Below are 27,177 nucleotides of genomic sequence, written 5' to 3'. Positions count from 1 at the left end.
AAGCTTTGATCAGAGTTTTAGGGTTCAATTTTTGAAAATGACATATATAAGGAATGGTATCTGTGAGTCAATTGAGCAATTTGTAAGTTTGCTATGGTTACAAAAGAATACTATTTGTTTAGTATAAATTCAATTCATTCAAAGCAACTTTTGTTATGTGTTCCTCAAGGGTTAAAGTAGAGCACAAAAGGGGTGAGATGAGTTCTTGGTGATTAGTACATTTTTGTATGGGTTATGTTTGGTGTTGATTAATGGCTTAGGGTAGTTTGTGATATATGTATTTTATTTAATTAAATAGGGCAAAGGTCCCGATTTGGTGTTCGATAAACGTAAAGGGAAAACACTTGCTTAAGAATTTAGTATACGTTAAAAAGGTGAGGCGCCCTTGTGCTATAACATATTGAATATTTTTACTGAGATCTTATAAAATGTCTTATAAAAATATAAGGAAACTTCTCTTGTTTTTACGTTTGCGAATATGATTTTATGAAAGAATTATTTACAAAAGAAAAATGATCGTTTGTGAGATATATATATATATGGATTATTTTTTATGGTTGAAAAGTGTGTCTGAATTGTTGAGTTTTTGTTGAGCATGCTTTGGGGAAATAATTTTGTGTATGAAGTATGAAAAGTGATTGATTTCAATAGAAAAAGGAATATTGTATTGGTTTAATGTTGTTTTTTAAAACTGTTCAAGTATCGGTGTTGTTTTGTTGAGAACTTGAAGAATGATATGTGGAATGATATAATTTAGCATGTGCACATAGTTACCCCCAACTCTGGTTTGATTGAGGGGATAATTGAGCCAAATAGGTGGTTTTATACCGACTCAGGCAATTGATCGATTCGAGGCTAGTTGCGGCTAGACCTAGTATGAGCTTAACTATTACTAACCTATACTCTGAAATGTGACTTGAGGCTAGTTACGAATAGGCCTAGTAAAATATGAGTCTATGATTTACTTTGTGTACTTGAATTCTCTACGGTCATGAACAGTAAATTTTGAGATGTTTGAAAATTCACTTTCTTGAATTAAAAGTATATTTTGAAAAAGTCATTTTTAATTTCTTAAACTGATAATATAGTCACGTTGGCCTCTCCTACACATTTCAATCGTGTAGAAAAATAATCAGGGCATTAGGAGGAGGAATAAAAAATGACACGCACTTAGAGATGGAGGTGTTAGAATTTATTTTCGTTAAGTTTGTTTGATCTTGAGATAATGTAAGGATATAAAATATATTTAATATTTAAGGCCGTATTCATTTAATTTTGTTTGATAAGGCTTACAGTGGATCGGTCAAAGGTCATGAGGTTGACTTTTGGTCAGTTTACCGTGCCATGTGGCACCTTAAAAGAGGGGTGTTACAACTCGTGTCATTCTTCTTTAACCAATGTGTCGGTAACGATACGGTATCGAATAATTTACTACTACTATAACAGCTCTAATAAATTTTATTTATATAAATATAAATAGTATATATACGAATTAATATTTTTATGTTAAATAACTAGGCCCTTGGTTTTACGGACTAAGGTTCTTTAAGCTCAAGCTCAACTTGCTTAATAAAAGGACTTAAAGGAGGCTTAAGTTCGACTCACTTATTAACTGGGTTGAGCTCTTAACGAGTCGCCTGCTAGTAACTCAAGAGCATCTTGGCTTGTTTACACCCTTAGAGAGTTAGATGTGAAGGGAATTGGGAGGAAGATTTCATTAAATTTTTGTCAAAATACTTCCTCTCCAAAATGGGATCATTTGGAGGGAAGGGATAACTAATTAAGTTATGGGATAAGTATCACAGAAACCGTTGAACTTATCAAAAAGGGTCAATTGAGCCCTTGTGCTTTTTATTTTTAAGGCCAAACTAGCCCGATAAGATCCCACATCGAGAAAATTAAGAGAGGTGCGACAATATATAAGGAGAACCGACAATCTAACACATTAAGACCAGTTTTCTGGGCCTAAGAGATGACATTGGGCCTGGAAGAACAAATCCGTGAGGGCTTCGACCTAGAGCAGATAATATCCTAATGTGATTGGGCTTGTGGGCTCTATGAGTCTATCCAAAGTCCAACCCACTTTATCCGAAAACCAAAAGTCTTTATTGGTGCTCTCGTTGAGAGAAACTCTAGCAAAGGTTGTGGGCTGTTAGTTGGGCCAGTGACAGTCAGACAGTGGGCTATTATTTAGTATGGGCGTACCGTTAAAAAAAGAAAGAAAAGAAGACGAGAATCCCAATTGTTGAATAATGGCAAGGCTATGAACAAAGGCTACCTGGCTACTGTCCGAGGACGTGCAAACTCCAAGGGGGTGGAATGATAAGATCCTACATCGAGAAAATTAAGGGAGGAACAATAATAGATAAGGAGAACCTAAAGCCTCACATATTAAGGCCGATTTTCTAGGCCTAAGCGAGGATGTTGGGCTTTGAGGAACAAATCAGTGAGCTTCGACCTAGAGGGGACAATATCTTAATGTGTTTAGGCTTGTGGGTGCTGCAAGTCTATCCAGAGTCTAGCCTAATTTATCCGAAGACCAAATGTCTTCATCACAGCCCATCCACTTCAAGAGATGGTTCAAAGAAGCCCTCATATCACTTTTCCGTCATAATCAAGATGACGTGGCAGTTAACTGTCGACATGTATCTTTTTATTTATCAATTTCCACATGTCAGACACGTGGAAAATGTCTGATAAAAAAATGACACTTGTCAGAGTTAAATTTATGTACAATTAGTCAGATTAATAATTTTCATTACTTGTTGAATTATTATTGTAGGATCTATGAGCCCTTAAACTATTCGTGATGGTTTAATTAAGCCCCTAAATTTTAACAAAGAGGGTCAAATGACTCTTATTCGAAATACTACCAGATATATTTGACTTGAAGATGCAATCGACATAACACCATGCATTCCAAATTCAACTAGAAAACAATAGATATCCAAATTCCCTATAACACATTGCGTTCCAAATTCAACGAGAAAACCATAGATATCCAAATTCAAGAACAACTACCAGTGCAACAACCATCATCCAACACAGTTATAAGTTGATCAAACTAAACACTAGGAACTACCAGGAACAACAGAAATGAAAAATTCACAAACTGAGATACAAATTTTGACTTCCACATCGACCATCCTAGCCATTGAAATTCCTAGCTACAATAAATACAAAGAAGGTATAACTTTATGCTTTTTGAGCCGCAGATATATGCTCTTGAGACTGAATCGTGTTTTCAAGCTGCCATAAACCCTAGTCCAACGGTGAACTCGAGAGTGGCGGTGATGATACTGAATTGTGTTTGCTTCATTGAACCCTAAGATGAATTGTGCTTTTTTCCATCTTCAGATGAACCTTTCCCATGTTTTTTTTTTTATATCAAATGCCATATGTCAATAAATACACATTACCATTTTTTAACAAATTAAAATGCATGTTAGCAAATGGAATCCACATCATATTTTTAACGGAAAATGGATGGAAAGGCAAACGTAGACCATCTCTTGAAGTCGAGAGGCCGGTTTGGCTTGAAAAAAAAAACTCATAAGGGCTCAATTTAGGGACTTCAGCGATACTTATCCCTTGAGTTATTTATAAGTCAAAAAACCTATTTTACCTTTGTACATAATACTTTAACATAAAAATCATTATCATCTGAGCATTTGTCTCAATTTAACATAAAAATAAAGATAATAAATAAATTAAACCAATTTTCTTTCATTTCTTTTTTTTAATCTATCCAAACATGAGAGAAGAAAAATTATTCTACCTCCATTTCTCTCCATATCTCTCCATTTCCTTTCCATTCTCTTTCCTTCCCCCAAATCCCTCAATCCAAACACACTCGAAACCTAAGCTTTCTATATGGGTGAGTGCCAATTGCAAGAATACACCCAATAAATGTAGATGAAGTTGAAATATATTACAGTGATTAATCCACTTTAGGTAAACAAATTAAAACTCCCGAAACTTAATTGGTAGCATGCTCTTAAAGGGCCTTTAATACACCAGATTGTCCATACCTTCCATATTTCTGAAAATTTGTTCATTTTTCAATGAAGCTTGATAATTTGTTGAGATACATATAACGGGCCCGTTTGGATCAGCCTTTTTTTGGAACATTTATACTACTTGCTAGTATAAATGCTCCATGTCAACCAAACAACAATTTGCGACACATATTCCGAGACAATTTCATGCAGCATTTATACTACTTTATGAAATGCTCCATCAACGAACAATTTCACATTTTTTACCCAACTTTTTCCAATCTTATCCCCAATATATTATTGATTTACCAAATATACCCTTAGATGACCTAATAAAATTTAATTAGCTTACCAAATAATGTATACCCTTACCAAATAATGTATTAATTAAATTTAATTAACTTGGTAATTTATTAATTATTTTATAATTTATTATTTTCTTCAATTAATTTAAATACATTTATTGATTTTATAAAATTTGTATGTTTGGATACAGGTATACAATTAAAATGTACAATACCCCTACACGTAATTTATCCAATATGCTACACAACACAAATGTTAACAATAAAAGTTCAACCAAACACCTACCCAGCATTCAAGCAGCATATCTGCTACTAAAATTGTCCAACATTTCTACTACCACCATTTCTGTTAGAATATCTGCTACTTTACAAATGCTCTACCAAACTAGCCCAACATATACAAGATCCAAGTCGATGCAACAATGTGAGCGCAAATAGCGAAGGCCGAAGGGCAAAACAAGCGAGGCTCCTCAGGCTTGCTTGTTATTCAGGCATAACGTTTTTTGAACAAATAATGCCGCTTGGATGGATCCTTAGGCTTACTTTTCAAATGGCCCTGCCCAGCAAGCTTCTTCTGTCCAGTGCTGTGAGGAGACAAAAACCACATTTATTATACCATGAATTCGAAAATAAGAGAGCAAAGTGAAAACAACAAATTGTAGAATAGGCAAAAGCTCATTAGACACTTTTAAGGTTCTACACAGGTAATGACATACCTGTATTCCATGTAAACCATCCCATTTGCGCCGGACATTGCACTCATGGATGCCAAGGAGAGACGGGCTTTGTGGAGGGCAATATCATCTGCATCTTCTTCTAACTGCTCCAGACCAACTGCTTCATCACCAGCACTCAAAACCTAATGACAAACAGTTCAGAAATTTTTACTTTGAGAACTAAATAACATGACTGGAGGACCAAGAAAACACCTTGCTGAGAAGTGCCAATTGGTCATCAAGACGATGGTAACTCAAGTCAGCTCCTGAATCAGGTGGAGGTAAGCTTGTTATCACCTGCCAGGAGCACACATCAGAAGCTAACACACAAAAAAAATATCCAACTTTGCTGATGCACTTATGGTTATCAGGCAAATCGACTATGTATACACTTATGTAAACAGGTCAAGCAAAGAGTAATCATGACACGATGCCAGTTTTGATAAGTATGCTCGTAGATGCCCTCAGCAGAGTAGAACATACTACTTTGATTACGGTCAGTGAAGCACGGACACGGACACGAGTGTCGGACACGACACTGCACGGATACGCCGACACGGCAATTCTCAAAATTCTAAGGATACGACACGTTAAGGACACGGCAAATAAATATTTAATAAATATATTTTTAAATTTAATTCATATAAATATGCAACTATAAATCATTAAATCAAAATACTATAACATCATAATAATCATAAGATCCAAAAATAATTATTAATTTCATGCATCTAAATCTTCAATTGGATTTTCTTCGATATTCTCCATCATTCGATCATCAAAAATTGACCATTTAAAAGGGTTAGGAGTGGTCATTGTCTATTTTTAATAGGGTTAGGAATGATCAACTTTAAAGTTGACCATGTAAAGTTGAATATTTTTGTTTTGAAGTGTCGGACACGCTTGCACCTCGTGTCCGAAAATAATTTTTAAATATTAAATAAAATAGGAATTGCATGACACAGTGACACGTGGATGACAGGTGTCGGGCAAGTGTCGTGCAAGTGTCGTGCAAAAGCAAGTGTCGGACAATTAAACAACCCTCTCGGTAGTTACTTTGCACAGATAAGCCACCACCATTGCCCATTGATGTAGTATATTTTCTATACAGGGGAATGGAAAAATTGTTTAAATGTTGGACAGTAAGAAAATGTACCTTAAAACTGTAACCTTGATCAATCAGAAACTGCTGTCTTTTTGTTGAGTAGTACATCTCCTGCAAGGGGGAAAAAGGCTAGTTAAATATCAAGAAAGAGAAGAGTGCAGAATGATATGTGACTCCGTACAAATAGGCAAGTTAAGAATATAAACCTGTGTATCTGTTGAAACAAGGGAATAGAAAAATGCATTATACTCCTCTTTCCCTCCTGCCATCCTATCTTGTAGTTTACCCTGTTAACCCAAAGAAATATTAAATTCTATGCAATATCCCCTTTATGAATACACATTCAATGGAATAGAAAAAGAAGTTGAATTAAATGGCTTGTGAGATGCACAAGAAACATAAAATTGCATGCCAAGATCCAACCGTACTCTCCCTTCATTCAGATAATAAAGGCCTTTCTTAACTTACAACCTAGAGATAAGTATATAAACATGCTCCACTAAGATCAAACAATAGCATAAATCAAAGAAGTTACTTTTTTTCACCGGCAATTTTTACATCAAAGAAATAAAATCGTTTAATCAATCAACTTCTTTAGCTTTTTGCAACAACCTATGATCTTACACAGCTAGCACTAACCTACTCCCTGCTTAAGTTGATGTACGACAAGTTGTGAGGATTCCTAGAGTTAATAGGAGAGTTAGCTTCAACCATCTCCTCTTCTCACTAGAAATGTATTTTTATAGAATTATTAGTAGTTCTAGTGTTAATAGGACTTCTAGACCAGCTGTAAAAGCTGTAGTTTTGGGGTAGTCTTTTGGGCACTTTTCCTAATTCTAGCATAATTAGATTAATTTCTCTATTTCTAATAGGATTAGTTTGTGCTGGCGATATAAAGGCATGAATAGGCTTTGCTATTGAAAAAGCTTCAGTTTTTATTGTTTAAAGAGTGTTCTGCATTTTTCTGGTGGATTCCAAATTTGTTCCTGGATGATTCAAGAAGCCCCTTGTGGATTCAAGGTTTTCGTCCAGCTAGAATGATATCTAGTCTTTCCCACTCTATTATCCCGCGTTATAAGGGAAGCGAGGATGTCAAACATATAAAGAAATTGTAAGAATTACCTTTGCCCTAAGAATACGACCCAATCGTTGAGCTTCTTGACGTCTTGAACCAGCATGAGATGAAATCTGAATTATCACATTTGCCTCTGGAATATCTATTGAATTATCACCCACCTGTAAATACAAACAATATCATAAACTTCAAAACCTCAACCTTTATTAGTGTGCATACTCAATCACTCTTTCATATGTTGAGAGATGACAGAATTTTCCAGTAGTAAATTACTTTCTGGAAAACTCCATGTCATCTTGCAATAAATTAGATAAACAGAATTCAGTTTGCTACCTAGAATGAAACACAAATTAAATGCGTGAAACTTTGCATGCACTATCAAGTGCAAATGCTCCATTAATATGCCTGACAGTGACACAACTAACTTCTTTCTTTGTCCTTCAAAGGAGTAAATAATTACTCATAATACTCAAAGTTTAAAGACAGGACCAGTAAAAAACATACTAAAGAAAGTAATATATTGTAACAATTTTCAAACTGGAAACCTTTGATAGGAAGACAGTGTTAACATCCCGACTAGTCTTGAAGGCCTGGAGAATTTTTGTCCTCTCAACATGGCTGCACATAACACAAAAGGTCACTCATTATGATGTGCAGCACAAGTATTAAAAGCTTAAAAAAGCCTTTCAGAAGTATTAACAGACCTGGTTGCACCATAGATCATAGGCTTTCGAAGTTTCATTGCATACTCTGTAAGTGCAAAAAGATTGTCTGCAAACACGATTATCTTATCACCACGCTGCTGCTCATGGAATCGTATGAGAAATTCACAAGCTCTGAACTTGTTAGGGTTCATAACATAAAGTGCCTGAAAAAAAATTTATTACCAGGAGGAAATTATAATGATGAACCAACCAAAATGATATAGAAAGTTTCAAGAGAATATACATTTTAAAGGAATGGAAGAATTTACTAACACAAAGAAGAAAGGATCAGTAAATAGCAGACATCTTGCTACTAAATGTCCCAATGAGACAGCAATGTTACCTACAATATAGTCCCCACATATACACCAGAAAGTCATACACCCCAAACTTTTAATTACTACACTCTCATTAACAATCGCTTGTGGCTAACCTGCTTCTTCTTGGAATTTTCTTTCTTCAGATATTCAGCAAAAAACTCTTTTGTCATGGGACACCATACTTCAGCACACTGCACATTTGCAATAAACCCTCCTTTGACTAGATCCAACAAATTTGCTTCATACAATTTGGGACCAATAAGGAAGTTCAAATCTGTAATCCTTTCATCCTCTCTAACAAGTGTTGCTGCAATTGCGAAACAATTAGCATGGCTTGCTCAGTAAAGTAAGATGAAGGTAATGAAGTGTTTGAAGTAATTTTCAGGTATACCAGTGAGCCCAAGTTTGCAGTGAGATTTAGTGATGCTGATGACTTTTCGAAACATGTGAGCAGGAACCACATGCACCTGAACAGACACACAATGCATATGAATTCTATGTAGCTTGAGAATAACCATAAATATTATATACTAACTTCATCCATCAGAAGCAGTCCCCATTCTCTATTTCTTATTTCCTCAATAATCTTTTCAGATTCTTCGGACCGTTTTCCACCGAAAGCAACCATGTTATAGGTTGTCACGACGACACCAGCATTGCCATGGAATCTTTCCTTGCTGTCAGATGTGAAACGACAAATATGTTCATCTTTGATGGTTGACCACAGCTTAAACTGAAATGCCCACTGATCAACTGAAACAGCATTTGTTGCTAAACAAAGGCAACTTTTCTTTATTCTGCTCGCTGCGGAAACACCAACTAACGACTTCCCAGCACCACATGGCAATACAATAATACCAGATCTTGCTCTCCCTGCAATGTCAGACAGTCATATTGTAGGTGCAAAACCATTTTATTTTTCTTCCACATTCAACTTGGAGGCATAAAAAGCAGAAAGGATTCATCTTTCCCAATAAAAAGCATGCAAAACGATTTATTATCAAAAACACATGCATCTAAGGCTGAGTTGGACAGTGTATGCTTTTAACTGCACTTTTTTCTAGCTTATTTTCATACTGTTTTCCACAGAAGGGAAAAAAGGAAAAAAGAAACAGAGGCAGATAAAAGCAAGCCCTAAGTCTAACAAGAAAGGACATGAACATTTTAATAAACACGTTTTGTGGGATATCTAAGAAATGCTTAAGGAGGCACTGATTTTGTTTCCAATCAAAAGAAAGTGGGTCTTGTAACTGGCTTAATCACAATACTAAATTGCACTCACAAAAAATCTCAACTAACAAATATATGAAGTTCTTTAGAATAGCTCTAATGCTCTACGCTGAGCTGGTAGGAAAAAAATGAAATTTTCATTATATGTGACACCCGTACCATTTCCAAACATTTTACTTAGGCTCTTTTCCTGATATGGTCTTGGCTGGGCTTCAGGCTTCAGCTCCATGTGAAGATCAGGGTTGACCTGCAAGTTCAAAAAACGACCAGTCAATACTCAACACAGGATATGTTGGCCTACAGTCCCCATAGAGCTACCAATAGGAGAGCTCATGCATACAAAAGGGTACCAGAGCCCCCATAGAAAATACCAGTCAGTAGGTAATACGAAGACCATGATCCTTAATCTATGAGGCAACTTTGTGGGTGAACCCCAAAACCCAATAAGTCGAAGCAGACAATATCAAAAAAGTATTAGATTGGATCATTACTAGCACTATCGGTGGGACCTTGCTCACAAGCATGAGCAAAATAAGGACATTTTCTGAGGAGTTGATGGGCTTGCGATTATGGCTACAAACAAATTAAAATCTCATCTAGCACCTCAAGCTCAAGTTTGATCAGGCTTGATTCAAGCCCATAGGTGACTTCCATTAGATATTCTTACTCACATTTGATGGGGTGATAGTTAGTGCGAGAGCTATGCCTGAGTTTGAACTCAGAAGCTTGATTGTATATTTGATTTCAATCCAGTATGACTTGAGTTAAACTAATGCTTACTCTATTCAGGCTCAAACTCAAAAAATGATTGAATGCAACTAAACTTGGGCTTGAGCTGGCATAGGATCTAGTCAAGTCCAGCTAAAAGAATATAAGATTGGTCTCAATATGGGTCAACTTGAATACAAACTTAAATGCTACATCCAGAGTTACAGCACAAGAGGAGAATTCATTTCCAAAAAAGGAGAATTCATTTCCGAAAAAGGGGGGGGGGAATTCATTTGTACAACAATGCCTATTAGAGTCCCACATAAAATAGGGATGAGTTGAGGAATAAAACAGTGACCCCAACAGACAAAACAAACATCAGTTGCTAACCATCTTGGATAATTCCCCTGGTGAAAAAAATCACTCACCGTATCATTTCTGAAGTCGTATTCCTCCAGCATTGGATAATTCAAAGCATTGGGCAAGCACCTTTGCTTTACATTCTCAACCTGCCAACCAGAAAAGTTCCAGACATCAAGATTCTATAAAGAGAGTCCATTACAAAAAATTAATTCCTCTGGTGAAAAAAAGGAGAGCTATTTTGACTTCTACTGGACAAACTGCTATCATATCAGCTATTCTTTTGGTAGTTCAGTTTTCAATACTATGCAATCGTGTAACCTGGAGGTCACAGGAAACAGCATCTCCACATATTATGTGGGAGTAAGGTCTGCGTACATTCTGCATGTCCCCAACCCCATCCACTACGGGAGATTTGTGCACGGGAGTTGTGTTGAAGTTAGGTTTCCTTTTTATAGTTTCATATATAGTTTCCTTTTATGTCTTAAGTAATAGGCTATATATGTATTTGGAAAACCTAAAGTTAGATAACACAGAGTGAATAAAACTTCTTCTCGTCTCTGCTACGCCTCTTTCTCTGCCATTGTTAGTGTGCATCTACCTTTTTTTTGCTTTCTTTCTTTCTTTTTTATTATTTTTTTTATCTCAACTAGTTGTTTACCTTTTTATGCAATGAAATAAAGAAGCTGCTCCAATTTTCTGATCTTCTCAATCATCAATCAAAATGTTCCTAGGAAAACATCAACATATTTGAACATACAGAAACAACCAATCCTAGCAGATAATTCAACCAATAAATCGCTTAATAATTATCCAATCAAATGTTGTTGATCGATTCTCCTTGTTCAAAACAGAAGAGAGTCTGCCAGTCACCTATTCCTCCATTATTTTTGGACCGGACAGGAAATGTTAGGGGCAAGCAGACGCCAAGCCCATAATTATCTAAACAAAAACACAATCATAAGGCACTCAGCAGAAGAGCAGCAAAAGGACAAAACAATCCCAACTGACAACATATATTCTATCTAATTGGTGGTGCATTTCAGCCGGTTCTTATGACATCTTGACCTTTCATGTATTACAGCTTCGGAAAGAAACATTATCAATCTATTTATTGATAAGACATCAAATTGGCATGCATGACAATATAATTTAGGAAAATGCAAATTGGGATGGCAAAACTTTATCTTAACTAATGGCTATTCGTTACATTCTAAAAAACACTAATCACTAAAGTTAAATCCCCAAAAAAAAAAAAAAACAAAATTGACCACACTGGAAATATGTCCTATTATTGAAGCAGTACAAACATCTCCATTCTAATGAAAGTTGACCTATACAAAATCTTTCCTTCTGTGTGTGTGCTTGGAAAAACAATTTATGCAGAAGGCAACAAGAAGGTACCCTGAAGGTTACAATGAGGTAATACAGAACTTAAAATGCATTACCTGAGATGGGTCGATTTCAAATGAGTGGGTTTCCTTTTCTTCAGCTGCAGCTGCTAATTCTGCTTCATTTAGCAACTCATCACTAGTTCCAATTTCGCCTGCAGCTTTGCTGATTGTAAAGCCATCACTTCCACGAGAACCCTGGGCAAAGACATATACTGATAGGATTGAGTCTTAAAATATAAAAAAGGAAACAAAATCGGGAGACGAGAAACACAAGATAAGATGGACAAGCAATACCATTTAAATAAGTGAAAAAAACCAGATACATTCAATTTTGTGAACAGAAGAATTTATAAGAAACTCATATGGAATATTTCACATTCTGTTTGCGTGCTCAAATCTATTTACATATAAATTGGGTCACAGTATCAATGTGAAAGTAGTGGGCTGTTTGATGGTTGGGAGGAGAAGAAATCAGAGGAGATATGATATTATGACAAATTTTGACTATAAATCAGTGACAAGACATCAAATAATGTCTCCACAACAGATGAAACCATGAATGCCATCCATAGCTTCAAAGAAATATGCTCAAGAATGGCACACCAATTCTCAAGAATCATGTGTAACATCCAATAACATATCCATATTGCCTCAATACAAATCTGTTAAATCAACAAGCAAATAAAGCAACACTTATAACTAACTCCTTGGAACTAATTTCAGTCCACAAAACTCCCAATGAAGTCACACACTTAAAATAAACTTCTTAATATGACATATGCCATGACAAAGAGCAATTACCCAGCTACAGGATAGAGTAACAACTTTAATCGCACTAAAGGAACAAGCCTCAGGTTAGAGAAACTTTTTTAATCACATTAAAGGATAACCTCAGAAGCAATCCATGCTCGAGATATAACTTCATCACACAACAACTTCTTCAATACCTGCAAATATCAAATAAAAATTAGTATCAATGTCACTAGCCAAGACAAAACCCCTTACCAAAGCAAAGCAGTGAACTTGCCTCTGGAAATGGGGACTCAATAAAGTAGTGATTTTTCTTGAGCACAAGCTTTACTTTGCCGTAATTAGCGGTTGAAGCATGAATGAAATCAATCATCTCCTTAGGAAGCTTGGTCTTAGACAACTTATTTAAAACTGATATGATGGTTTCCGTCTCAAGACCCACTGAAACTGCCGCATACAACGAGTGAGGGGTCAAATTGTACTCGTGCATTGATTCTAGCCTACAATATAGCAAATGCACAACTCACATTCAGAAACATACATGCTCCAAAATTTTCTTACAGAATAAACGTCCAAAAGGGCAAAAAGAAGAAAAGGGTCATTGGTTTATGGAGCATACGTACCTGCATATGGGCTCAGCTATGGCGATGAGAAAATCATAGGCTTGTTTATACAAAGCAGAGAAAGTCTCCAAGAATATGCGCCCATCAGCACAAGCCCACAATGGGCGATTGGCATGATCGGTTTTCAGTTCAAGTTTGCTAAAATCCCTCTTCTTCCCCTCTATCGCATCTCAAAACAATAAAAAAATTTATCACCCAATTCAGCCCACACCAACCATGAACCAAACTGAGAAATTAACATTTAATAGCATGTGCATATCCCTAATAGCAACAACAATAATCACTAATCAGTGCATCATAAAGCTTACCGTCACGGAAACCATCCTCAGCTTCTTCACCAAAATAAACATCCTCAGCTTCCACGATCGCTCCACTCTGGAAATCATTCTGCTGCAGAATAATTGATAATTAAAAAAACTTGGGTCCATAAAATCAAAAGGTCATTATAACAATATCATCAAATGTATCATATCCAGCAACCTTCCCCGAGGATTTCAGTTTCTTGTTTGGTCGATCCCTCTCCCCTAAAATTCGAGAACGTAAAAGTAATTAAACGCTGTTATTGATACAGGAGAAGAACAAGACAGGATAGTGAAGAATTATAACCATGTCCCATGATCGTCCTTGTTTTCTTATTTGATAAATACAAGTTCTCCCATCAATCTTTGGTGTTTATACCTTGGGAGCATGGATTGGAATGGGTGGGGAGGCCAATATAGAGGAGTCGAATCGCGGATTGGAATGGAAGAGACGATGGACTAGGCGATAGCGTGGCTTACTGGCTTGCTTCTGTGTCCAACAGAGTTGGACCTTGCAGTGTCATTCAGCCCATACCCTGATTCCTTTTGTCAGGCCCAATCGACGGCTGAACTTGAGACGGCCCAGATACTGAAACATCCAGCCCAATTAATTTAACAGACCCCAACACGGTCTCAACTTGACGCCCTCTTCTTCGCTTTCACCGTCGAAGAGGAGCAAATCAGAACAGAAAGACAGAGATGAGCGATCACGACTCCAAGTACTTCTCCACAACCAAGAAGGAAGAAATCCATGAGCTCAAGGAAGAGCTTAATTCCCAGGACAAGGTTCCATTTCTCTCTCCTTTTTTACTTGTTATGCAGGCAATTTGCGTGTCTATTTTATGCACTGATCTGCGTTGATTAGGGTTATGAGTTTGATTTTGTTGACAATTCGGACGATTTAATCAGATCTGTTGTTTTACAGCTTTTGATATCTACACTTAGATTGACTGAAAAGAATTAGGGTTATGTCCCATTGCACTTTCGTTCTTTGTCTTGAAGCTCAAAATTACTAGTGATATTCAAGCAGTTTGACACTTTCGCTTGAACTGTTGTTTGCGGTTGGGACATTTATAATGCTTGGCGTGCTCTACTAGCTAGCAGCCAACCCGATAATCTCCTTTTTTGGTTTTCGAGCAACCCAGTGCTAGTCTCACCCTTTTCAGTTTTAGCCTGCTTTTTCCTTGGCATTTTTTGTTTCTACATCTCATTTGGATGGAGATCATGTTCGAGAACCTGTTTACAAATGAATTTGCAATTTGATAAGATCATCAAAAATAAGTGGAAATTTGATAACACTGAAATTAGGAAGAATACAGATCAATCCACCCATTGTTTTTAATTAAAAAACAACGAAATTTTAAGGGAACAAACTTCACTTTTTTTTGAAAACATTGATATTTGTAATCTTACAGAGAGGTCCAATTGTATATAAATAGCAGTGATTTTTACTATTTTGGAGAACAATTACTCTATTGAAGAACTGTGAAATGTAGATTACCATCTTTGCAGTCAAGGTCGAATTTTAATGTTCTTACAAATAATAAGTGCAGCTACCACTATAATACGCCGTCCTGAAAAGAAAATAAATAAATAAATAAATATGGACTTAGTTTATGAAATGAATAAAACTTGTAAGGTGAAAAGAAATTTATGAAAGGTTTGAAGGAATATTTGAATTAGTTTTGGGGTCAAAAGTACCAAAAAAAAAAAAGAAGGTAAGGATTTTAAAAAGAAGGGTGGAGGCATCAGACCTCCACCTAATTCTCACAATAACAAAAGAGAAAAGGAACCTAACCTTTTCCCTCATCTCTATCCATCCACTCAAACACAAATGGCAGCCCCATTCCGGCGTAGCTCCGGCGAGTTTTCTCGGTCAGCAAGGGTCTTCCCTAGGTGGAAATTTACACAAGCACTTTAGGCAAATACATGCTTAAAGGTAAGGTTAAGGTTTGCTTTGCATATAATTATTCTAATTAAGTTTTATTTGTGTATTTGTGTGAAGCAGATGTATACTTGTAAGGGTCCTTGCACAGACCGCTCTCTTGGTGGAGGATGCATTGGAGGACGAGGCTCAGTGGGTGCTCAATCATTCGAGACAGGGCTGGGATCAAGATCAATAGATGACCCGATAATGGGGGGTACATCTAGTGTTAGAGTAGATATGATATCGAGGATTGACGCTGATATGTTTCCAGAGTTGAGTACTATGAGAGTTCCGATTGTGGGAATTGACCCGAGACAGTGTTTAAATAGGGATCGAGGACCAGAGGGCCCACAGGCAATTGATGGAGGACGTGATCATATTGCAGATGAGGATAGGCATTGGAAGGCAGAGATTATACCCATTGCTCCACGAGTACGTGCTACGATTCCCTCAGTAGCACCAGTCGCCCCAGTCCCAGAGGTTCAACTACAGATGCTGAGGGACATGACAGATATGGTGAGGGCTATCACGCAGCTAGTACAGGCGCAAGCTACTTGTACACTAGAGATATGCAGTGAGGGCCAAACATCAAAGACCCTGGTGGATGACCCAGTATTGAGGCAGGCTGGGAGAGAGTTGGTTGAGTTAGAAGAGCTAGGCAAGACTAGACCTCCAAACTTTATGGGCGATAAGGATGCGGTAAGAGCGCATCAGTGGCTACAACAGATGTCTCATAGGCTGGATACACTTAACATACCTAATGAGAGGCGAGTGATGTTAGTTTCATACTTCTTGAAGGTGGTGGCATATGACTGGTGGGACTCTCTAGATGGCATGAGGGAGACCCTCACGTGGAAATCTTTTGGTGAGCTCTTCATGCAGAAGTTTGTGCCTTTGTCTTTTCGTTCAGAAAAAGCACGGGAATTCTTAGAGTTGGTGCAGACGCCCGAGATGACGGTGACTGATTATAGGCGTAGATTTGATGAATTATACCACTTTGGTCGGTAGTATGCAGCGGATGAACAACTTAAAGCTGAGAGGTATAAACAAGGTTTGATTCCTGCAATTGCTACTTTGCTGCTCTCGATAAGGTTACAGTGTTATAATGAGACGGTAGAGATGTCACTTCAGTTTGAACAGAGTTTTCAGGACTCGCAAAGGTATTGGGACACACACAAAGGGCGTATCACATCAGCAACTGGCTCTGGCTTAAGGGGAATCCAGGAGAAACAAAAGATTAACAATCAGGGGCAAAGGGGGCAGCCTGGGCAGAGAGGCCAGACATTGAGATCTCAAGGTGACAGAGGCACACAACAAAGTCAGAAAACATGCCATCGATGCGGACGACCGAGACATTTCAGAGCACAGTGCACTGCTATGAGACCTAAGTGCTACCAATGTGGTATGGTTGGACACAAGCTGGCAAAGTGTTCCCAGAGTGACATGTCGCATTAGGGTCAAGGCTTACCCGCTCCACCGGTTCATCCAACGCTTCCCCCACCTTTGGTGTCTACTATAGCACCGGCATAGTGGGGACACTCATCTTGACGACAACAGCAGCAACAACAATCAATGACTAAGGGTTGAGTGTATGCTCTTGGGCATCAGACCACACTAGAGCATCCAAAATTTAATGGGGGTACCTTTCTTTATCTTTAACTCTTGGGCTCGCATTCTATTTGTTTTTTGGAGGTGACCCCGATTAGAAGAATGATGATAATACTCTCTATTTGGATAGTTTAGTGGTATATGCTTGGGGAGTAAATGTCATTTTGGAGACTATGGGTTAACGACTTATTTATATGTCCTCGATTTTAAGGATTTCGATGTGATATTCGTTGACAGAGCATCGAGCGATATTGGATTTCTTGGAGAGGAAGGTTACTCTAAAGGTGCTTGAAAAGGTGGTAAATCAGTTAAGGGGATTGAAGAGTATGCATAACGTCATATTACACTTATATTTATACCTCGATTTGTACTTGTTTTTGTATACTTTTATTGAAGTAATCTCGCAAATTCCATACATTTCTTTTGTTATGGCTTTCAAGGGTACTTATGCATAGGGCTAGCAAAAATAGTTGAAAAAATCGAACCGGTTGATCAGACTGATCGAATGGCCAGTACAAATGTATTTGTTGAATCAAAATTGATCGTTCAGTTAAAATCGATCGCTTCGAAAGTAGTGGTTGAAAGTTTACATATTAGGAAAATCGATCAAAATAAACTGAACCAATCGAACTATTAAATGCTATAAATTATATATATATACACACTAAATTAAACTGATAAATTGATATTAGTAGTATTAAATATTAATAGAATAATAGACTTATTTTATAATTATTTTACTTACAGTTACTAAATGTCAATTAGAATTATCAAATTAGTTCATGAGTCAAATGAGTTTCTCTATTAGGACTTAGGTCACTCACTCGACAAACTCTGTTTTTGTTAGCGTTAGGGCACAGCCTTAGACAACGCCTCTGTCTCTCAACCAAAGTGCTGCTCATCAGCTAAAGCAGTGTTGTTCACCGGCTTGGTCTCTTAATGTGGTAATGACTCAACCCTCAACCTCTGCAAGACTCTCAAGCAGCGCTCACTCGACATTCGCGACTCATAATTTTGTAAGTGTTCTTCGAAATCGTCTATTGAGTCTTCGTTCTTTGTATAAGAGCTATTCACTCGATTTAGTTCTATTGAGCCTTCGTTCCCTTAATGTTGTTAAGTGGTTGTTGAAACATGAAAGGAACTTATAATGCCTTGATTTCTATCTGGGTTTTGCACTTGGTTTAGGGATTGCTCTGTCTGGTTTTGGTTTTGCTGTTGTTAAGGCTCTAAGTATGATTTAATGATTTACATGATACTTTGTTGTGCAAAACTGGTCAAAAAGTTCTTTGATATGGCTGAAGATCAATAGTCAATTGTTGACACCGTCGAAGATATGAGTAAAGAAGTAGATGAAGTGCCACCAAATCCAGCGGTTAGTGAACCTGACTTTCTTCTAGAAAAAGATATTTTGATTCATCTTTATAATGTATATGTTATTGAGAACGAAGGTTCTAATACACAAGCAAGTACAAGTCAACATTTGGGAAACAATGAATTACCTCATACGGATACTAGGACATCAAGATTATCAAACTTTCACAAACACTTGAAGGAATTACAATCCATGGAAAACAAGTCTGAGGTTGAGAAGTATTTGATGGAGAGCTTGGAAAAGGATAGCCCTAAATTTGATCTACTTGCATGGTGGAAGGTGAATGCGAGTAGATATCGTGTCCTATCAATAATGGCGAGGGATGTCCTTGCAATTCCAGTCTTTATTGTGGCTTCTGAATCAACATTCAGCACGGCTGGGCGTGTCATTGATCCATTCCATAGTAGCTTGTCTCCTACTACGGTCAAAACCCTCATTTGTACTCAAAATTCGATAGGTTTTTCCTCTACTCCAATTAGTCTTCGAGACGTCATGAATGTATTTAAAATATTCTATACTTGAATTTGTATTACTTTAGCTTTTACATTCTATATGGCTTATATGTTTGTCATAATTGCATATGCAGCGTATCGTGAAAAAGTCCGCATTTCAAATGAGGAAGAAGCTATATGACTGACTATAGCTCTGGTATGTTTATGGCTCTGCAGTCTACACAAGTGTTCATCTTTGCAGAACCAGAAACACTTCTTGTTGTTGGTTGTTGCATTTTAATCTTTTATTTTGTCATCTTTGGATCTGTAGTTATGTACTGTAATATTAACATTATGACTTATGCAACTATTGTCTACTAGGATGCAGCCTGCATGGCTTATGGATTTATCATTTATGGATTTTATAAGCCCAGTGAGTGGGTGGATAAGGCCTAAGGGCATTAGGCTCATACATTCAGTCGGAAAATCGAAAACCGATCGTAAATAACTGAAGTTATTTGATCGGTTTTCATGAAAATGGTGTCCCTAACAATCGGTTGTCGGTTTTCAAGATCCAAGAAAACTGAAATTTGGACCCGGGTATTCCAATTAAAGATAACCGATCATATCGATCGATTGACACCCTTACTTATGCACAAATAATGGAGTATTTATGCATAAATAATGGTGAGAAGGCTATGTTTGTATACTTAGGCCCAATTCTTAGGTTGGATTCATTAGTAAAGTTCCATGATTAAAGCCCATCAAAAAGAGCCACGTGGGGCATTGATGGGGAGTTAAAAAAAAATTTGAAAAGAAAGACTTCATTAAGAAGAGGAGAAATTACATTATGAGAGATATGAGTTCATGAGACTCATAGGGACATTGTTTACAAATCTAGATTCATTTGAGGATAAATGGCCTATCAAGGCCAGACCATCAGCAATAGAATTTGTAGAGCGATAAATATGCTGGACTTGGCATGATAAATTGCTCAGAGTAGAGAAGATTAAGTCAAGAACAATCCCATAAGGAGCACGGGACTTTGAGCGAAGTTGGATGGCTTGGACCACCGTGAGTGAGTCACCTTCGAGAGTGAAATTTTGGAGGCCAAGATAGATGGCCAATTGAATACCATACAGAAAGGCCATGGCTTCCGCATCTAGAGAAGGGGAGTTAAATGGAAGGAATCAAAATTGACTTTGGCAAGAAACCAAGGAAAGAAATAGGAATTTGAGGAAATAAAGAAAAGGGTAATGGAAGGAAGCATCAAGTGGACCAATAGAAGAAAAGGAAGTGAACAAAACAATAATAGGAAAAGAAGTTACAAAGGAGAGAATTGCGCAGACAATAAGGAAAGTGGGACTGCTTTTTGAAATAAGGAGATCGAGTGAGAAAAGTAAGAATCTGAGTTGGAATTGGAGTTGGTTTTTAGTGCATAAATTGAAGGAAGTTTTTATAGTTTGTATTCAATATAAAAGGAGGCACACGAAAGAGTTAATTAGAGAGTTGGAGAGTCGCATTGGTGTTATTTGGTATAACTAGTGTTGGGACCCGTGCGATGCACGAATAATAATTTTTTTCATAATTTTACTTAAAAGGCTTATCATAAAAGAACCAACACATAACATGAGTTTCGGAAAAATGTAAGATAATTTTATTTGCTATAGAATATTGATTTAGAAATATATTGTTAAATTGAGAATGAGCTAGGGGTATATAATTTTCTTGAATAACTAACATAAAATTTTAGGGAAAAAATTATTCACGAGGACCATATATGTGTTACTTTTTGAAGTTATTCTTGCTTGAGAGAGTCTCTAGAGACACATAATCATTGGAACCAAACAATCCAACAATTGGGTTAGTAACTGCTCAACAAAACTTAATCTAAAGTTCATGATCTTTTATAGAGAATCTTCATACTCATTCAAGAAAATCCAGTTTCAGGATTTCAAGTCCTTGTGAACAATATCAATGTTGTGATTATTCTTAGTTTGTTTCATACAAACCATCATATAATTTAACTCTTTTTTACGGGTAGAACACATAAATTTAAGTCCATAAATATACCAGTTTCTTGGATTTGTCATATGCAATACATTTGGTTTAATTTGGTCCTGTAAATTATATATTTCCTACCCTTTTGCATTTGTGGATTAATATGTTAGCTTCCTTAATATTGACCTTGAACGAAAGTTTAATGTCAAACAAATTATCCACGAAGTTGATTGTTAGTTTAAGCAATCAAATCAATACATCAATTTATCAATCAATCAATCAATTTATATATATAAAACAGAGGTCTAAGGATGCTTCCCCATGAATTGTGGAGAAAAGCAAAGAGAGAGATAAAAAACTTACCCTTATTATTACCTATTTTGAAAATCAATGGTTTCCTTAACTGTTGGGTTTAACAACATTCTTGAATCAAAATAAGTATTGAATACCTTACTTTTCCTGATTTTATTTTAAGATGATAATTAGTGATAATCGAGATATCCAAAGAAAGTGTATCTTAATACATGTAAAACATTAAAAAATAAAAAATAAAAAATCAGTGTCACAACCACTACAAATCCTAAGAACATTCATAATTTTTATAAGAGCAAAATCTGGATATTATGAAAAAATTCATTGTTGCTGCTAGTATGACAGATGAGTAAAATTGTATTAGAAATTATTTAATATCTGCATATTTAACCAAATTACATGATTAAAAAATATTATCTTAATATAATATATAGAAATATGCAATTGTCAACTCCAGCTATTTGATACACAATCCAAAAAAAGTCGAGAAAATTAAGGTTGGTTATGTATTGATATATGTCAAAAGTTTGATTCTTACCTTGTTAGTCCTTAACTTGCAAGTTCAAGTATGAGTATATTAGGCCATTGGATATTATGCCTACCATATCCAAGCTCAAACAACTGAATATTCAAACCAAAAATGAAAAAGTAACAGTGTATTCTGCTTTAAATATTTTTCTCTAATTACTCTTATTCCTGTGCTTCTTATTAACTCTTAATCCTCCGGGCTCTACCTAGCCATGGTTGCAGTCACCAACCAAGGGTCTCCTCTACATATGTGTTTATTTACCTGGATATTCTCCCATCTCCATGGATCTTAGCTCGAACACTAAAAAAGGCTAGATGAAAAATTAAGAAAAATTGTAGAGACGCACAAAACACACTTAGCAGAGATTTATATATAAATAGTTCATGAAACCCCATATTGTAGTAACCATGACGAAATCATAAGCTAAAAATTGAAGACAAACGTAGAAACATGCAATGGTACTACATGTCTGCATGATAGAACTAACTACTAAGTAAATGGCGCATGATTTCAATATAGCAATTAAGGATCATGGTTGTTGGCTTAGTGATCATGTTGAAGAATCACAAAATCAGAAATTCCTAGAATTTCACATTGAACTCAAAAGGAAATAAAAACATCAAACGAAAATTAGATGTGTCTATGATTTTCTTTTCAAGGACCATCGCCAACAATGAATTCGGGCATCATTTCTTTTCAGTGCACATGATGTATTAATTTGAAGCTTCTTCACATATCAATACTGCAACTTTGAAGAATTATCCCCTGTAAATGAGGGAAATTCATGTGAAATTCAACTTAATTTATTGATTCCAACATATATAGGTGCTATTAAAAATAGTTCAATCAATTAGAAAGGGATAGGAAAGATAATAGCATGGAAATGCACAAAAAAAAAACAACCATGTCCACCCAAATGCCATTTAGACCTCAAAGATTCAGAAGATTCTATTATGTGACATTTTACAAAATATCTCCAACTGAAAATCTACCTATCCAAATCAGGTATAGCGATTAGCAAAACAATTGAAAGCTCCTTGGCCCTGGCCCGGGCACCGGGCCCATGATAATAAAAAAAAGAGTACAATCAGCAGAGAAGTGACGAATTTCAGCCATACCATGTGGAGGAAGTCCTTGATGTCCTTGTATTGGATTATTGCACCTCTCCTTTGAAACTGAAAACATATAGCTAAGCGAAAATGAGAATTAATATGTACCGCAAAGAGAGTATTAGGTTGATATCAACTATAACTACACAATAGTAATAACAAATACCATGAGATTATCGCAAGATACTAAATTAATGTCATCTGATATGGGAATATGAAAAAGAGTAATAGAGAGATGCATCCTTAGATACCATTAAAGAGACAATGCATAGATAGGCTACGGTCGACTATGCGTTGTGCGTAAAATATACAGCCAAAAGTATACCAAAGATTGTAGGTCTACCTGAAGGCCGACCTATTTTAGAACTTTAGCAAAAACAAATTTTGTTTGTGCAAGCGGGCGTTCTTTGGCATCCACAACTAAAATTGCTTCTTCAACCATCCCAACAACCCGTTCAACCTATATAATCCTAAAAAAAATGGTGAAACATCAATGAAATAGCCCCACAACTGTAAGATATTGAACCATGGCAGATTGCTATCTAATTTAGTGTGCACAGCTTTGACCTTCCTCCTTTAATTACGATTAATATTCATTAACCATTTCTAACCCTGGAATTGGAAACTTCAAACTATCCAATTCTTAGTTGACCATATTCGTGATTTACACATTTCTTCCATCGTGCAACCTAGCAGAGTTATCAAAATAAATTTTTTGCATAAAGTTGTTTTTCTTATACAATTAAAGGACATGGCGCAATCAAATTTGCACAACGGTAAGTACACAAATTCAATGGTTCTTATATCATGATTTCTACTTCCCGAATAATTGCAATCTTTAGCATCTCATATTCAACTACACTTTCACTGCCAAAATCAGCATGTACAGGTGTATCAACCATGTTTAGTTCATTTTCCTTCAATTGTTTTGATATATCACTGACCTCTATCCGATTTAAATGCACATCCCTTAAAATAAAAATGTTAGAATCATCAAATGCTTCAAAATAGTCATAAAAGTTCAACAATTCTGCATCCATTAACCATTTGAACAAAATGTTATTTAGGCAAAGATCACACACCCCCACCAGATACTCTCTAATATAGTTTTAGCCAATGACTCACAATCTGAGAAAAATATAAATCATGTAAAAATATTTAAACCAAATGAAACAAATGCTCCCAAAAATTTACGGGATTCAATGAAGTAAAAGAAAAATGGTTCAAATTGGTCAAAGCCAAAAACACTCCATTTTCATTTTCATTTTCATTGGATGGAACAAACCAATTACAAATTATAAATGCATAAGCAGTACTACCTTCATAAAAGCATATTCTTTCAGCGTAGCAAGCCTGGACAAATAGAGCCAATTATAACTGATATGATGCCTCAAATAATCACGTTTGGATTTGCCAGTCTTGAAAGAAGTTCTACCAAGTCTATGCAAATTCATCGCCATGACTAAACCATCTTCATTTGCAATCTTAAAGATACCTACAGTATAAAAACAAAGAAAATTAATTGTCATCTATTTATCAATTACCAGCATCATAAGTAAACAAATATAAATAATCTCAATAAATATAGTTACAAGCACTTGAGCAAAAATGAAAGAAGTAAGGATTTGCCTTAGGAAAATTACCAGACTTGTTTCGTTGGATCTTTGAGTTCTTGATTATTAGGTGTGCTATTTTCGCACCATCGTATTCTAATACTCCTTGTATTGGAAATTAATCCCTGATGCTCAGATTTTCACACGATCATATTGCATATTCAATAATTATAGCAATGAATACAGAACAATAATTTCAACATCCTGGTCACTGGATGATCTGTGATAATTTTAGCATCAGGGATCCTTCACAGTTGCTCTAAGGAAGTGAGCCAAAGGCCGACCGTATGCATGCGGGAAGCATCGATTAATAGCAGGGGCATCCCTTCATTGCCATCAATCACAAAAATTAATGTAAAAAATGAATCTCAGATTATTTATTTTTTGTAGAAATTGAAGGGAACATAAATAGATACGATTAATGTCTGGATCTTCCAAAGAAAACAAATAGAAGAATTTCAAAAATATATTACTTTTCAAATCTGGTAGTAGCCACATGCACGTTTCACTACCTCCTTCTACATGATTAACCAAAATGTGATGTAGAATTTGAAAGCCTAGATCCCAAAATTAGTGAATTGATGAAATCCGAACTTGATTGATGAAGTAAGACAAAGTATGAACTATCTTTAAAAGGTTGAAACGACGGATTGTCATTCCCAGGAGATTTTAAAGAGAGATGCATGAATCATGCTGATCATGAATCTTGCAGAAGATAAATCGATGATTCATTCCCCAAAGAAGATAAATCGATTAGGTTAAGATTTTTCTTTTCAAATTTCTAACTAAAGGTTAATGTAGTTGTTATAATCGATACGTGGCAGGTTAAGAATCTTTCTTTTCTTCTGTTGAGTTAAGTCGTATAATTAGTAGATAATATCTTATGTTAGTTATCAAAGTCTGTTTGAATATTTAAAAATTTAAGTGTATGTTATATTATTTTCGTTATAGTCTTCATAATTTAAAATTATTAAATTAACATTAAATAATTACAAATGATAATTGTTTTTAAGTACATTTTAAGATTTTTAATCAGTATTAAATTTTTACATTTAAAAAATTTGTGCTTTAATTTATTCTCAAAATATTGAAAGGAATAAAAGATTTAAATATGTTTATGTTTATTATATCCTACAATTATCTTAATTTATAAATATATTTATTGTTATTATACTCTACCATCATCTTTTTTTAAATTAGTAATAAATAATCATTAAATTATTAAATTGGAGTTTAATAGTGATAAAGGATAATTTAAATGGTTGTTAGAAGATGATGACTAAATGACTAAAACATAGGAGTAATAAAAATTAAAATATCTGAAAAATAATAAGAATTAAAAATCTAAGAAAAAACTTGGAAGTTTGGGAGGGAAAAAAAAGTGAAGATGTATCCTTCTTTTATATATATATAGATTGTTGTTTTTAATTTTTAGTTTTTATTTTTAAAAAATAGAAACAAAAATAAGAACAGTATTGGTTTGTATTTCTTGTTTTAGCTTTTATGAAAACCGACAACATGGTTTTCAAATTTTTAAAAACGAAAAAACAAGTGTTTTCAAAAGTTTTTAAAACTCTACCACTCTCATTCGTGCCTAGTCGTCTCCTGTCTATAGTCTCGGAACCTAAATATGGACCTCAAAATGTTTCGTCAATTATTAATAAAATGCCTCAATCGGAGCTTAGAATTGGAATTTCAGGCGTCGACAAATGCATTGTCGTTTACTTAACGTCTACACATGGTGTAGTCAACATTTGAGGACTGTCAAATCGTCCGATCCATACTATAAGGTTCTCGTGTCTCAATTGACAAGTTAGATCTGTCAATGGACTATCAGTTCCTTAACAAGCTATAGGGGATCTTAAATGGCTGATATATGGGTGGGGCAAATGAGATCAGGCAACTCCACGTGGTCGGCGATGATATCGTATATGAGAATCCTTCTTCTCAGTCATGTTTTCTTCTATGAGATCACAGGTTCCAGAGATGTCTTTCTTCTTCAAGGAGAACCCTAGATTTGGTTCATGGACTAAACCCATCAAGGTTCTGGACTTCTGCATTATGATCTCTTAGTTTAGCTGGCCCATGTTCCCTTGGGTCTTTGTTTAGGTTTTAATGTTAAAGGCCCATTGGATCTTCCTGTTTTTAGGCCCATTTGGGCTTGTTATTACTTTACATATTTCTCTCTCTCTTACTTCTTGTCAATCAATATTACCGTTGACAATTCAACTTGTTCTAAAATCAATAGGCGAGAGCTCAAGAAGTTCATCGAAGGGCTTCCCACAGTGGAACTTGGGGTCTATGAGTTGTGCAGCGGTTACAAACAATATCAAACAAGTTTTATTCATAATTTATTCAGTGAGTTTTATTCAGTTTTATGTTTTTGTTTTCAGTTTTAAGTGCGCGACCAAATAAGTTTCAAATTTATGCTTTCATTTTTTGTTTTTTGTATTTGTTTTCATAATTTTTTGAAGTGATACCAAACAAGACAATTCTCTCTAGTTTTTATTTTTGTTCTTCTCTCTAACTTTTATTTTTGTTCTTGTTTCATGAATTTATCATATTTAGTTTTCATATATTCTTCATTCATGGTTTGTAACTAAGTCTCTTTGCTAGGGTGTGATGTAGCCTACCATGAATATTACAAATTGATTCAATTGATAAGTATGCAATTTTAGTTCAATAATT

The 27,177-nt window shown here is 35.6% G+C and overlaps 2 protein-coding genes across 7 annotated transcripts; one reads left to right on the top strand and one right to left on the bottom strand.

Moving 5' to 3' along the window:
- Nucleotides 1-4,570: 4,570 nt before the first annotated feature.
- Nucleotides 4,571-14,048, bottom strand: LOC119987575 (general transcription and DNA repair factor IIH helicase subunit XPB1). Of its 5 annotated transcripts, none has more exons than XM_038832516.1 (20): nucleotides 13,895-14,048; nucleotides 13,769-13,812; nucleotides 13,597-13,678; nucleotides 13,289-13,457; nucleotides 12,943-13,165; nucleotides 12,806-12,862; nucleotides 11,970-12,110; nucleotides 10,590-10,670; nucleotides 9,613-9,700; nucleotides 8,759-9,096; nucleotides 8,615-8,690; nucleotides 8,337-8,530; nucleotides 7,904-8,067; nucleotides 7,745-7,817; nucleotides 7,247-7,360; nucleotides 6,331-6,411; nucleotides 6,176-6,235; nucleotides 5,233-5,316; nucleotides 5,020-5,162; nucleotides 4,571-4,887 (listed from the first exon to the last, which is right to left on the bottom strand). In XM_038832516.1, the coding sequence occupies exons 1-20, from the start codon at nucleotides 13,902-13,904 to the stop codon at nucleotides 4,791-4,793; spliced, it is 2,319 nt and encodes a 772-aa protein (XP_038688444.1). In that variant the 5' UTR covers nucleotides 13,905-14,048; the 3' UTR covers nucleotides 4,571-4,790. The 5 variants fall into 5 exon arrangements, with proteins under 5 accessions (XP_038688444.1, XP_038688446.1, XP_038688445.1 ...); XM_038832518.1 differs by having other exon boundaries at nucleotides 13,289-13,448; XM_038832517.1 differs by having other exon boundaries at nucleotides 13,597-13,675.
- A 185-nt stretch (nucleotides 14,049-14,233) lies between these two features.
- Nucleotides 14,234-17,546, top strand: LOC119986702. 2 transcript variants are annotated; one of them, XM_038831365.1, is made up of 3 exons: nucleotides 14,234-14,373; nucleotides 15,596-16,554; nucleotides 16,664-17,546. In XM_038831365.1, exons 1-2 carry the CDS (start codon nucleotides 14,287-14,289, stop codon nucleotides 16,520-16,522), a joined length of 1,014 nt encoding a protein of 337 aa, XP_038687293.1. In that variant the 5' UTR covers nucleotides 14,234-14,286; the 3' UTR covers nucleotides 16,523-16,554; nucleotides 16,664-17,546. The 2 variants fall into 2 exon arrangements, with proteins under 2 accessions (XP_038687293.1, XP_038687292.1); XM_038831364.1 differs by having other exon boundaries at nucleotides 15,596-17,546.
- The last annotated feature ends 9,631 nt before the right edge of the window (nucleotides 17,547-27,177 follow it).

This window comes from Tripterygium wilfordii, chromosome 20 (genome assembly GCF_013401445.1).
Source record: "Tripterygium wilfordii isolate XIE 37 chromosome 20, ASM1340144v1, whole genome shotgun sequence".
Lineage (NCBI taxonomy): Eukaryota > Viridiplantae > Streptophyta > Magnoliopsida > Celastrales > Celastraceae > Tripterygium > Tripterygium wilfordii.
The sequence above is the reverse complement of the archived record's forward strand: the minus strand, read 5'-3'. Positions and strand labels throughout refer to the sequence as shown.